Raw genomic sequence first — 14,983 nt, 5'->3', positions numbered from 1 at the left:
ATTTTCTTGCTTAATGGCTTGCAGTAAAAAAAGCCCAAAATCGCATATTTTGCTCTATAAAATGAGGTATAGCTCAAAATTGTGACGTGTTAGAGCAAATCTGAGCCCGGATTCGGATTCAGCGGCCCAAAATCCTTCGGAGACACATAAGTTTGCTCTTGAGACAGACAAAAGGTTAATTTTTGTTACCCTGTGTTATGTTCGTACTAGAACATTTCAAGACTCTGGCTCTGACGTGTATATGCTTCTTCGGAACGAGCCTTTAGTTTCAAAATTAATAAAACAACATGTTATATTATGTCTTTCATTTATTTCCACGCTGTAAGTTTTTGTTAAAAATTCTAAAAATAGTAACAATTGATTGATTTTTAAAACTTATTGCTTGCTTGTACTAATAACTTTACACACAGGTTGACTCTTCCAAGTAAAACCGCTCCGAAATTATCAGCATTTACTAACTGCCTAGTTCTATCAGCTATTTGGCGTTTAACCCCATTTGAACACTTATCATACACGTGCACAGACACCATCACCTAAACCTACTCTGCCTTGTTCTTCGATCGTAGATCCAAACAGTTGGCATTAATTTCGAACTCCTTGATGGTTTGCCCCTTCAGATAGGCCTGGGCGTAAAAGTTGCCGAAGAGCACGATGAACGAGATCATGTATCCAATCAGAGTGTAGTGCATCCAGAGGGGGAACTCACAGCCCACCAGTATGCCGTTGATGCCCAGTATCAGAGCGCAGGTGAATTGGATCTAAAATGGAGACGAGATGATTAGTTTTTGAAGGCTTGCTAACATTGACCAAAACTATCGTATTACCAGTTGCAGAATGGTGAGGTATTTCTTCCACCAGAGATACTTGTTCATATGAGGACCCACCGCCGATAGTCCGTAGTACGTGTACATCAGCACGTGGATGAATGAGTTGACCATGGCAGGAAGGAAAGCTGCAAGAAACAACAGATTATATGTTGACTTCCACTTTTATTTGTTAATTTCTCATGCTTTGTAACATATAAAAAATGGCAATTTATGGTTACTCCGGTTTTTAACCCTTATGTGGCCGACAGGGTACCCGGGTACCCAGCGCCCATTTAAAAATCACGGTGTAGAAAAAAGCAAAAATTTTGTCGGACACATAACGGTTAATGCTGAAAAATAACAAGGCTGCTGGGAAGGACGAGATCCCAGTCGCAAATCTTACGCTGAAACGAGCAGGTGCATCAAACAATCCACCATATTCTTAAAAAGATGTAAGAGGAAAGAGGATGAAGAATAACCCATCAACTGGTTGTTGAGGGAGAACCTTTCTAAATTCGGCTTACAACATACTGCTGCTTGTCCTGTTCAATAGACTGACTTCCCTTGAGGAATACCTGGCTGGTTTTCGTTAGGACGGATCCAATGTTTAACCTGTGGAATCCATTAATTGCGTAGTGTGGATGATCCAAGAAAAAAACCCGGGAACTTGCAGCCTAACCATCTGTTCATTGATTTTGAAGCAGCGTTCGATTCAGGGAAAAGAAATGAGCTGTGACAGATAATATCGGAACATGGTTTTCCGGTGAAACTAGTTAGGCTCATGCGCACAACAAAACAACAAAAACCTTCAAGGAACTCTATATTTTTGTTACAAATGCCTTCGTACATCGAGCTGGACCATTTTCGAGAGGAAATACCTGGGTAATCGATTGAGACTAATTTCAGCCTTCGCACGTGACAGCAAATTCAGGTCTCTAGGAGTATCATGGGGGTTTTGGAAAGCTCTTTAGAGACATTTTAGGGCGGTATAGGACGTTAAAAGGTGTTTCATAGGGTTTGAATGGGATTCAGGAAGATTACTTTCATAAAGATTTCTGATGTGTAGCTCAGTGGGTTTCAGGTAGCTTAGGGGCTGTGCATAAACCACGTAGACCAAAATTTGGCCATCTCAGACCACCCCCACCCCCTTCGTAGACTTTTGTCCATACAAAAATTTTGAAATTTGTATGGAGCGTAGACTTTGGTCAGACCCCCCCCCCTCCCCCCAAAAAGTCTACGTGGCTTATGAACGGCCCCTTAGGGAGTTTTTGGGGCGTTCAGGAAGATCTAAAGGGTGTTAGGGGTGTTTCTTGGCACCCGGGGGCTGCGGTAGCAAGTTCGGTAGGTTTTTTGCGCCTTTTCAAAGCGTTTCAGCCAAACTTTTTATTATATCAACATTCTATTGGCTTAAAAAGAAAAGTGCTCTGTCCAATAAGATCGAATAAAGCTAATTGGAAGAACACGCCGCGATATAGGCATACCCCCTATGAACGGAAGTGTGAATTCCACAAAAGCTACCGATCGATGGAACTTGCGATGAAAACAGCACAATACATAGGCAATCGGGTGCCTGAAGCTTTTGCCAGTCTTGGTATGGTGGTATGGCCCCCTATCCACCGTGGTGGTGCCGCCACCTTAGGAATAGCTTTCGGTGGAGGAGCATTTCATACTCAGCCACTGGATGCTGGATGTTTGAGCCGCACCTCCTTTGTGAACAGACGTACACAGCTCGAGACGTACCTCTTCAATCTAGCTGACGTCAGAAGTACAACAGTGCCCAGGCTGCACTACCAGCTAAGCACACAACTCTTAGCTGGCGGTCTTTGTCATCGCTTGACCCGTGGAAGCATGAGGTAGGAACTCGTGAGGACCAGAGCTATGTTGGACGCTCTCCTTATCGACTTACCGTTTGGCATAGTTTTGTGTGGTAGGCACGAAGATATTCTATGCCCAAGCCAAGGAAATTTCCTTTACGAAAAGTTCCTGGACCGACCGGCAATCGAACCCGTCACCCTCAGCATGGTCATGCTGAATACCCACACCTTTACAGTGGTGCCTATAGAGGCTCGCAGACACCATCTGAAACTTCAACTGCCTGAAATGGCTTGACATGCCTTGAAAGCCTTGAACCAACCCCCCCCCCCCTAAAACCGCCTTAAGATCTCCAGAAACCTTTTCTGTCAAATTTCGGTGGAACCTTTTTATAGAAGGAGAAAATACCCGAGAGGTGGGTTCTCAGGTTATGTGGGGTTCGACTCACTATAACCTCTTTCTCTCTTCTTATCCTTGGTGGTACGCCCGTTAGGGATGACTTCGAGAAATGGGGGGACCTACATCCACATGAGTACACTCTAATGGCAAGCGTTCCACTGAATAGCTACCGCTTTAAGTTGTTCTCTCTCCCCTGGAGGATTGGGTTCTGGATAGTAACTAGACTACCCGTTGAATTCAAGCTCATGGATGAGGAGGGTGGGTGGTCAACTGTAACATAAAAAAGACGTTAGGTCTTAAGTTACTTATTTGAATAAATAAAATGAAAAATGAAATGAACTTGTCATTTTCTCTGTAGTTCAATTCAAGAAACCGTGGAATCCCACTTGTCCGCCCCCGTATACATCCTTTCAACAATGTTGTCCGGAGTGATATCTCTCCCGCATATCTCCTGCATACTCGACCATTGCTCCACGAAGCGTTGGCAGGGCATTCAAAGAGCACATGATGCTCCATGGTCTCGTCGCAGTCTGCGCATTCACATGCGAGGGAGCCTACATGTCTGAATCTGTGCAGATACCACCTAAAGCACCCATGGCCTGATAGGCCAAGGGGCCTACTCGTCCATTTTGACACGCTCGGTATGAGCTTGTGTATCCATCTACCCTTGCTGGAGGAATCCCATTCCCTCTGCTACTTCAACATAGCCGATGCTCTGGCGATCCGTCTCGCGTCTCTTATGCCACGTCGCTCGAAACACTCTTCGTCCTCTGCCAGCACTAGTGCTATGGGCATCATGCTCGCTAGCATGCATACTGCGTCCTTTGAGACCTTGCGGAATGCGCTGATCATCCTAAGGCACATAAGCTTGTGGGTACTCTCGAGTCGTTTCCTGTTTCGATTGATCACTAGCGACCATGGAGCGGCGCCATACCGAAATATGGAGACCGCTACTGTAGCGAGCAGCTTACGCTTGCTCGAGACTATTGTCGAGCTATTTGACATTATCTTTGACAATGCCATTGTCGCCATGCTAGCCTTATTGAAGGCATATCCCACGTGGCTTCCGAGTTTCAAGTTATCGTAGATCATGGCCCCCAATTGCTTCAGTGAGCGCTTAGAGTTGATCGTGCACCCGCCTGTGGTGACCACTGCCTGTTGTTCAGACTTGCGTTGTTGTGGAATGCATTTAATAGCGCCAGTTGGGCTGCTATTGCCGATGCGCTCTTGCGTCTGGGGATACCGGAGTACTTGTACAAGATTCTCGGAAGCTACTTCCAGAATCGCGTACTGGTTTACGACACGGAGGTGGGTCGGAAGTGCTTTCACATAATCTCAGGAGTCCCGCAAGGGTCCGTCCTGGGTCCGGTGTTATGGAATGTCATGTACGACGAGGTGTTGAGGTTAGAGTACCCAGTGGGAGTGGTGATTGTCGGATTTGCCGACGATATTACGCTCGAAGTCTACGGTGAAACGATCGAGGAGGTGAAGTTGACTACCGACCACTCGATCAAAGTTGTGGAGGCGTGGATGCGGTCCAGAAAACTGGAGCTGGCTCACCACAAGACAGAGGTGACGGTTGTTAACAACATGCAGTCGGCGCAGCAGACGGAGATCAGTGTAGGAGAGTGCACTATCCTGTCGAAGCGCTCTGTCAAGCACTTGGGCGTGATGATCGACGATAAGCTTACCTTCGGTAGCCACGTCGATTATGCCTGTAAAAGAGCCTCCACAGCTATTGCGGCACTGTCCCGGATGATGTCCAATAGCTCAGCGGTGTACGCCAGTAAGCGAAAGCTTCTGGCTAGTGTTGCTACGTCCATACTTAGGTATGGCGGCCCGGCGTGGGGTACCGCGCTAAGTACTGAATGCTACCGACGGAAGCTGGAAAGTACTTACAGGCCTATGTGTCTGAGGGTTGCAAGCGCGTACCGTACCGTGTCACACGACGCTCCCCAGCCAACCACATATCGTAAATCATTGTGTGGAAAAAATCGTATATTTTCATATATTGAATCAGAATTGTATAACAATATGTATATTTGTTGACAAAGGTTGCGTCAAATCGCATTTCATGCAAAATTAAATTTTATTTGCGATTTTGTATCATATAGTCGTCTCTGATCATAAAAGGTGCGAGATACTATCGGTAGGATCGCACAGAGTCGGATAGAATCGTGAAAAAAAAACATACATTCTTAGTGTCAAGCTGCAAGTTCGCTAGCATCGTATATATGATTCCTTTGAATCGAGGAAATCGTCGCTTCACATCGTATAATAATCTGCTAAATCGAGCTTGCTATCTAAAGGTATGATCAAAATCAGTGAAATCGTATACAACCATAACAATGTTGTATATTGATCGTTTGCGTCACACTTGCGTCGTATACGAAGTGAACGAAATCGTAGAAATCGTATATTGATTTTTACAGTCGCATATGATTGTTACGGCACTTTTAATAGTCGAATCATAACCTCGGAGATCGTAAATGATTTTGTTTACATATTTGTATGATGGAGAAGAAGGAAAAAATGGTATGTATTCATCACAAATTTGTATTTTTGTTGTTGTTTACACGTTCCAACCATGGTAGCAATATAGGTTTTCATACTATTTATATACAGCAGATGACTTACTATAAGTGATGTATAGATTCCAACAACGATGTCAATTCCGGGCCACTTTTGATGCCACTCAATGCACAACAACAACGCTCCCACTACAAGTCACGCACCGTATCATGCTAATTTTTATTCGTTTCATGCCATTCACTTTGAACCCTCTATTTCCAACTTGTCAATGTAGCCCATACAGACAACGCGCAGTTATCAATCAAAGGACCTAAGTTCAATTCCCATCGAACACCAATTGTTTTTTTTACTTGAAAATCTTGAGTCGTATATCGGTACACTCAATCGTAATAAGATCATGCAAATCGTATATTTAGACGGAGAAAATCGGTGAAATCGTAGAAATTTTTCGAGAAATCGTAAATCATGTTGGATGAAATCGCAGTAATCGTATATATGTTTCGATATGGCCTCCACTTTAGTATGTATATGCCTGTTTCGTGCATTGAATACGATTTCTTTGGTGCTATATATGTGTGACTATTTCAGTTGCAAATTCGATATAGAAACCAAATTGCTGGCTGGGTCTCTGTGTCATTACTGGTATGGTGCCCATCAGCATTCTTATCAGTGAGGATATGGAGTGCTTCGAAATGCGCGGCACAAGAGGCATACGCAGGACTGTCATGATGGCCTCTATGGTCAAATGGCAGCGCGCGTGGGACAGTTCCACCAAAGGAAGGTGGACCCATAGGTTGATACCGAGGGTAGATAGTTGGATTAATAGGCGCCATGGGGAAGTTTCATTCCACCTGACACAGGTCCTTACAGGTCATGGTTGCTTCCGACAGTATCTACACCGTTTCGGGCATGCGGATTCTCCCGAATGCCCAGTGTGCAATGGTTTAGAGGAAACGGCGGAACACGTTTTGTTCGTGTGCCCGCGTTTTCGCACAATGCGTGACCGCATGCTTGCCACATGCGGGGAGGACACAACTCCGGACAACTTGGTCCAGAGAATGTGTAGGGATGAGATTAGCTGGAATGCCGTTTCAACGGCTATCACCCATATCGTCTGGGAGCTACAGAGGAGGTGGTGCGTGGACTCGGAGAATGGCTAGTCCAGATGCAATACAAGAGGTGGTCCAGGGGTTCGAAGTCGGCTTCGTAGGTCATACCGGTGCCCTGCGGTCGAGATCGACCCTTACAGCGATTAAGTGGCCGCGGAGAGGAAGTCCCGGTAGCGGTGCTGTCGTGGCGTCAGTCTACTGGGTTGGATCTGAGCCCGCGGTTGGAAAGGGGTCCCCGGCTAGGGTCGGGGTAGGTGAGACCCTGCTGTCTGCAACCTACGGATGCATCTGATAAGGCCTGAAGGGTAGTGATACCCTTGCCTTCAGCAGGTCAGATCGGGTTGCATGTGGGCATCAGTTCTTGATGCCCGCTCAGCAGTAGGGCGCGGGCGGGGTTGACCCTGCCCGCCTTCCGAGGACAAAGGGAGTGGCGAGGACCACTCGGGAAACTGGCTAAGCGCCAGCAGGCTATCGTGATGGACTCTCCAGAACGAGTCATCGATGTTCGTTGCTGCTAGGCTACGGCAGCTAACCTTGAGGGTGCGATATGCACTAGCCCCTCTCTGAAGCAATACCTTCTTGGTGGTTCCGGAGAGACGTAGGGTTTGGCGACCATAGGAATGTGTTTTAGTGGGTCGAGGAGAGAGTAGTCCTGGCTTCTACCGGCATTGTAGAAGACGGCCTCATCCCCACACTACCCTAACCTTCCTGTTAGGGTGTCTGATGAGCAGATTTATCCCCCTATGGTTTAGAAGGAAAAAAAAAGACTTGCGTTGTTTACCATCACCACACCACCTCCGGTTTATGGTGGGCGAGTGCCAACTGTCTTGACCTCATCCAATCCTGCAGTATGCCAATTGCATGCATTGGACACCAACGGTTGGTGTCAGTTCCACTTTCTCTATCAACTCGCCGTATACCACGAGGGTAATATCATTAGCAAAGCCAACCAGCTTTTCTCCCGGTGGAAGTTTGAGCCTCAATACGCCATCATGCGCCGCGTTCCATATATGGATATAGTACCGGGCCCAGAATTGAATTCTGAGATACCCCCGCGGTATTGTTGTAGCTCCTCTCGCCTTCCTCGGTGTCATAGACTAGTACCCTATTCTGGAAGTAGCCCTCCAGTAACCGGCATGCATAGGCTAATCGGATATCCTTAACAACAGTCTCCGTCGGTGTACAGAAGGCAGATAGGTCTGTATGTCAACGGGTCGCCAGGTTCCTTCCCGGGTTTGGGCAGTAGAACCAATCTTTGCCTTTCCCACCTCTCCGAAAATTTACCATCTGAGCCCGCAGCCTTGTTACACTTAAGCGACTTCGCTATTGCGATGAGTTCGTCGTTCGTCACCAGGGCGACCTTGTTTTGGCCGATTTGGCCGGCCCCATAGGGAACGTGGGCCCAGGGCCCATGGTCTTCGATGGTGGCGCGGGAACACGATCTTCTGCAGCACCTCGAGGGAGCGTTCTGGGGGCACTGACACGCCCTTCGTTTTGACCATGGCTACTCTGTAGGCAACACTCCAAGGGGTCGTGTTGGCTGCCTGGCAGAGATTTTTGAAGCACTTCCGCTTACGTGCCTTAATCTCTTTGTTCAGTGCCAGTTTAGCCGCCCTATAGGCCTCACTTCGCTCCATTTTACCATCGGTGCGAGCTCTTTGTATTCTCAATTTAGTTGAAAATCGGAGTTATCGACTAGCGAAGTTGGGTTTTTCTCCAAATCCATGCGTCGGCCTAACTTCGGAAGTAGTGCGCTGTATAATAAACCTGGTCCGCTATACAGCGCACCACTTCCGAAGTTAGGTCCGACGCACGGATTTGGAGAAAAATCCAACTTCGCTAGTCGAAAATTCCGGGATTCAACTGCACGGACAATATCCTCCTCCTAGTCCTTAGGCATGACGCGCAGTGTTCTGTGATTTATGGACACCACCAGTATACCGGTTTGCGTCCATTTTTGGGTAGGGATCACCTTGGCATTGCGGCGTCACATGCACGGCTTAGGGTTTCGACTAGATGATCGCTAGATAGATCGTCTGTGTTATCCTCCATAAGCAGTCGCTCCACAAATGCTGACCTATCGAAGCGCAAGGTTAGCCATCCCCGATAACGGTCGATAGCCTTCGGCTGTGGCCGTCTTCCTCCGTTTTCAACCCTGTATAGAACCGCTAGATGGTCACTGTGCGTGTATTCATTGTTGACCCTCCAGTCCGAGCTAGGGTTAGATCCGGGCTCCAGAATCTCACATCAATGATGGAATTGGCTACCTTCGCGACATCCATGTTCAATCTAGCCATAGCTTCTAGTAGAGCCCAGCCTCTCGCGTTAGTTGAGCGGCTACCCCACTCAATCGCCCAGGCGTTGAAATCTCTACCGATGACCACGGGACTCAATTCCACTAGTGCGCTTGATAGCGGATCTAGCCTAAACGAGAACTGGTCTTTTTTTCTTCTTCTAAACCATAGGGGGATAATCTGCTCAACAGACACCCTAACAGAAGGTTAGGGTAGTGTAGGTCTGAGGCCGTCTTCTACAACAAAAGTAAAAGCCAGGACTACTCTCTCCTCGTACCCACTAAACACATTCCTATGGTCGCCAAACCCTACGTCTCTCCGGAACCACCAAGAAGGTATTGCTTTAGAGAGGGGCTAGTGCACAACGCACCCTCAGGGTTAGCTGCGTAGCCTAGCAGCAACGAACATCGATGACTCGCTCTGGAGAGTCCATCACGGTAACATGCTGGCGCTTAGCCAGTTTCCCGAGTGGTCCTCGCCACTCCCTTTGTCCTCGGAAGGCGGGCAGGGTCAACCCCGCCCGTGCCCAACTGCTTTGCAGACATCAAGAACTGATGCCCACGTGCAACCCGATCTGACCTGCTGAAGGCAAGGGTATCACTACCCTTCAGGCCCTATCAGCTGCACCAGAAGGTTGCTGACAGCAGGGTCTCCACCTGCCCCGACCCTTGCCAGGGACCCCTTTCCAACCGCGGGCTCGGATCCAACCCAGTAGACCGACGCCACAACAGCACCGCTACCGGAACTTCCTCTCCGCGGCCACTTAATCGCTGTAAGCGTCGATCTCGACCGCAGGGCACTGGTATGACCTACGAAGCCGACTCCGAACCCCTGGACCACCTCTTGTACTGCATCTGGACTAGCCACTCTCCGAGTCCACGCGCCACCTCCTCTGTAATTCCCAGACGATATGGGTGATAGACGTTGAAACGGCGTTCCAGCCAAACTCATCCCTGCACATCCTCTGGACCAAGTTGTCCGGGTTTGTGTCCTGCCCGCATGTGGCAAGCATGCGGTCACGCATTGTGCGAAAACGCGGGCACACGAACAAAACGTGTTCCGCCGTTTCCTCTAAACCATTGCACACTGGGCATTCGGGAGAATCCGCATGCCCGAAACGGTGTAGATACTGTCGGAAGCAACCATGACCTGTAAGGACCTGTGTCAGACGAGAAATGGTCTATCGGCCTCCTGGGGTAGGGGCATAGTAACTACAGTCTGTAGTACACCTCATTGATCTTTGCGAAGCCCTCGTGTGACGTGGAACGGAAAACGACCGGATGTACAGATTGCCGCTAGCTTGGCATTATCCTCTAACCAGTTCCCGTTATCGGGAGGGATGCTGTATTGGTCCAATAGTAGGGCGATGTCTGTACTTGACTCCGAGACTGACTAGAACCCTCTGAAACCCAATGAAACGCAAACACATCGAAGCCCCCTTGAAACCCCTAAGAAACCAAAAGAAAGGCCCCCAATTAATTATCTTAGGGTCTCCTGACTAAAGCCCTCGAAACCCACGGAAACTCATGAACAACCTCCCTCCCTTACGAGAAATATGTGTAAATGCATTGAAAACCCTTTGAAATCTCAGTGAGGTCTCAGAAAGTTCCGGGAACATCTGGAAACAACTCAAAACCCCCCTAAAACCCCCTAAGACTTCCTGAAAGTTTTCTCGAAACTCTGGGAACTCCCTTGTAACCTCATAAAACTCAAACGCCTTTTAAACACTCTGAAACCCCCTGGAGCCCTCTGGAACACCTGCGATCCCTATGAAGCCCCGGAAAGCAAATATTTATATGAATCTCGTGAGAAGTGTCTGCAAAAGCTCGTCGTAGGTCAATTTTTTGGGTGATCTTTGTCGTATAGCCAGTTCTTAGTGTCAATGCTGTGCAAGTGTATCGCTTTTAACCCATTCATTTCAATCCAAAGTAATACTCACTACTTCCACTGGGAACCCACTTGACACCGATCCACCAGAACGAAAACATGGTACTGTGGTGGTACACGTGCAGGAACGTCAGCTGGTTATCCTTTTTGCGCAAGATGAAGAAAAACGTATCGGTGAATTCCAGCACCTTGGAGAAGTAGTACCACCACACGGCTCCGACAATCTGTGTGCGAAAATATAAAACAAAAATCATAATAAATGGGCGTCGCATGTAATTAATAAAAAAAGATGAATTCAAGATGATAAACGAAATTACGGAAAAAAATAACACACACACGCAGGACAAGTGCGCGGGAAACGAAAGTGAAACTGACGTGAAATCGAAAGTTCCTGCGGCGTATGAGAAGCAGAAGATCCATGCTTGACCTCTTGGGAAAAATAAAAGAAAAATAATGGGGAGGCCGGGGTAAAATGTGATTAACAATTCAAGTAGCACTCCAAGTAGAGGACCCCAACTGGAACACCACGCGCTTCTCAGCTTTGTGAGCTACGATCACTTCGATACTACGTAGCATTGTATATCCTTAAAACTGCATTCCATACCGCTCCCCCCAAAATTTTCGAGATCCTTGTCCGCGAGTCAAGCACCTTGCACATGTGCGAACCTTGCCCTGAGTCCGGCCCGGATCGGTAGTTAAATAGCAGTGGAGGCCATAATGAGCGTCAAGAAGGTTGCTTTCGAGGAAAGACGGAGATAAATTACACAATGCATTGCATTGCATTGCATCGCAGGCCGAGGTGCAATGGGATGCTGAGCGCGATGAAGGGTGCCCTGCAGCAATGCAACAATAAGTCGAAGTCGCGTGGGGAAGTATGTCAACGATGAATTTCGATTGATAAATTGTTATCGCATGAGACAGTGCAAATTAAGTGCCGATATAGGTGAAGTGTACAAAAGGGAAGAAAGTGATATATTTCCGCAATGTGGTTGTTCCTGTGATATAGGGAAACCGTAAGACGTTTTAAGATTGATTAGTTAATAAGTACTTGGACCGTTTAGATAGAGACTGCATATTGGGTACTTTCACGTTAGAACTCATGTATGGACCTGGGATCGAATCCTACTCCCGACAAACTCGCAAAATGTGAGTTCTTCCTTCGGATTAACACTTTTTGGATTTTTCTCGAAAAAATGTGATTTTTTTACATCAATGTCAATAAACTTTAGTGTTGATATTCAAAGATTTTCCACTTCTGTTCTCAAGTTATCTCTAATCAGGTATATTAGAGCCTATTTAGATTGAAGGAAGAACACATTTAGTAATTTTTGTGTGGTATAGTAAATTTGACTTATTTTCCTCTATATGGGTAAAAATTTCAATCCGGTATAACTTAATTCGCCGTGAGAAAATATTACATTTTATAATGTCGTGTTAAGTATCGATATATTGTTGATAAACGTTAAAAAATTCATTCAATTCGGTTCACTGGTTTCCGAGATATGACAGTTCAAAAATTAGTTGTCTCAATAATAGTGTTTTACCAGCACGGTTCTAACTTCGCGGAAAATTAATCAATCGAGCCCAAATTTGTACCAATGATGCACATATAATAGGTTGACAAACAGTCAAAATTTGAGATTTTTTGATGCACTAAATGGAAAGTTACAGCATGTTGATTTTTTTTTTGTGGGAGAAAAAAAGTTGCCTATCCCAAACATTTTGGCCATCCCCTGTATACTGTTTACATAGCTCATACGACAAAAAAACTCAACATATATTAATTCTAATCTATATTGTACATTTCCGTTTGAATTCTCCAATTGTGCTTACATTTTTTATATCTTCAGGTAATTTATTGTATAGTCTTATTCCTTTGTAATATATCGATTTCTGGTTTGAAGTCATAGTAAACGGCACAACACGCAAATCGTCAACTCGTCTTGTTCAATGATGATGTAGGTTTCTTGATCTTAAAATTATATTTGATAGGTACAGATAAAAAAAAACTAACGGTCTGCATATTTTCCGCAAACAGCCTCGCAGACAGTTCTGCTGCTGCTCTTTCATTTCATTGAATTTAATTTCATTTAATCTATCGTAGGCGTATTGTATTAAAAACCATCCATTTGAGTAGAATTTCTGGAGAAATCCTGGAGTTCTTGAAGGTCTTTCGTAAGGAATTATGGGAGGAAACCCTAGAATGAATCCTCAGAGCAATATCTAGAGAATCACCAGAATAAACCTCTTTTTAAAACATATTTTGAGAAATTCTTCAAAGAATTACTATAGCAATATGATTTCTGATTTTTTTTCTGAAAGGATCTGAAGAGAAATCTCTGTGGAATATCTGAGAAAATACTTTGACAAATACATGGAAAAGTTCCTTAAGTATTCGTTGCATGAATTTCTGCAGGAATCGCTCCTAGAACTACTGAAAGAAATCATGCAAGAGTCTTCAAGATTTTCTGAAGATCCCCCTGAAGAAATTGCTGGAGACAATGTTGCAGGAATCCCTGCAGAAATTCCTGAAGAAATCCCTAAAGATGATATTAAAAGAATACCTGTACAAATTCTTTGGATCTCGGGAAGATTTTAAGAAGAATCAGTAAAGAAATTTCTAAAGGAATACATGCTGGATTTTCCAAAGTAATTTTTAGTAGATTTTCTGAACCTCTGGAGAAGAATAGCATGGCAGACGTTTTAATCATAAGATGAATTTCTAAAGCATTACTTGAAGGAATGCTTGAAGGACTCTATAGAAGAATTTGTTGAAGAACTTCTTTAAGATTATCTGAAGCAACCACGCACTATGGGCCAGAAATCAAAATTTCGCGACAAAATTCGAAAAAGTTGTTTTTCTAAGATCAATCAATTTCCATATTTGTATGATTGTTTGGGCTATGTTTGATTATATACCGACTGATTTTTTCGATTTGTAACAAAAGTGTATTGTTTTTTGTATGGAGAAATTTCTTATAAGTGAAAATTCTCGATTTTAACCAATATTAAGAAAAATGTGAGTTGTGGTGAAAAATGTACCCAAAAAATATAACGCATACATTTCCTAACAGTAAATTTAGTATATATAAATGCAGTGGCATACGTGGGACCGCGCATAACTTGCGAACGGAAGGTCCAATTTTGGTCGTCTAAGTTTTGTTCTGTTAGTTTTCACCCAAGGAAGGTTTATGAGCCAAAAAACATGGAAAAATTGAGACTGCACTTGACACTGAAGAAGTCTGTAAGTCACAGACGAAATAGGCCTATCTGTCCGAAGATAAGCACAGTAGTAGAATTAAAAGGAATTTGCCCGTCCTTTCTAGTTTTTCTTTAAAAGAGTTATTCATTTTTTATTTTCTTTTGCAAAAGTGAAGTATTAGTGAAGCGTTTTTAAATTAAACTAGAGTCTGAAGTAACAAGTTCTACTAAAAGCTCTAAAGTAATAGTAAAGTGAAGACAAAGTTTGCCGGGTACAGCTAGTTTAGTATATTTTGCATATTTGATGCAAAAATTGCGATGCTTTTGAGATTAAAAAATAAATTATACAATATTTTCTCAAATTTTACGGTTTATTTGCCAATGTGTTCAAAAAGTAGGAGTATTCGACCGTATTCGACATGCAACCGGTCTAGGATGCTAGTTTAGACTCTTCTTTTTCGAATGCTACCGGACTTTTTTGCGGGAATTTGCGGGAAAGCAAGTTAGAGTGATATTGGTGCTTGCTTTAATTTTACAGTATTTCACGCTGTGCTTCAATAATCATCCACTCTTGACATTACGACGCAATGACTTTATGGTTTGCGAAACAATACACATAGCAACAAGGAAGGGTTTGTTTCAGATATAAATGTAATCATTAGCTTTTAAATCAATACCACAGACACTTACTCAATGTGCAAAGTTTGTGATTAATTAGAATTTTAAATTAACTCAACGTACATACATATATGTACAGATGAATACATTATTAGTGTGTGAAATAAGGAACGAATCCACAGCTCAAGTGAGATTTTTACTCACGACCCTTATATGTTAAACTAGTGCTTTACCGACTTAGCTACCGAGCCAATCAATGACACGGCATTTTAAATATTATAAGCAAAATCAAATCTTTCCCCTAATCGCAAATATATCCATCCCA

At 44.6% G+C, this 14,983-nt stretch overlaps 1 protein-coding gene across 6 annotated transcripts in view; it reads right to left on the bottom strand.

Annotated features, from left to right (window-relative positions):
- Positions 1–290: 290 nt before the first annotated feature.
- Positions 291–14,983, bottom strand: part of LOC109422322 (elongation of very long chain fatty acids protein 4) — a 38,064-nt gene continuing 23,371 nt past the window's right edge. For all 6 annotated transcript variants that reach the window (XM_062860268.1, XM_062860266.1, XM_062860267.1 and 3 more), the window contains exons 5-7: positions 10,892–11,063; positions 825–952; positions 291–758 (exon numbers count right to left, since the gene is read on the bottom strand). In XM_062860268.1, the coding sequence (XP_062716252.1) occupies positions 540–758; positions 825–952; positions 10,892–11,063 (519 nt within the window). In that variant the 3' untranslated portion in view covers positions 291–539. The remainder of the gene's footprint in view (positions 759–824; positions 953–10,891; positions 11,064–14,983) is intronic.

The sequence above is a fragment of the Aedes albopictus genome, chromosome 3 (genome assembly GCF_035046485.1).
Source record: "Aedes albopictus strain Foshan chromosome 3, AalbF5, whole genome shotgun sequence".
Lineage (NCBI taxonomy): Eukaryota > Metazoa > Arthropoda > Insecta > Diptera > Culicidae > Aedes > Aedes albopictus.
This window is presented reverse-complemented; position numbering and strand designations above follow the sequence as displayed.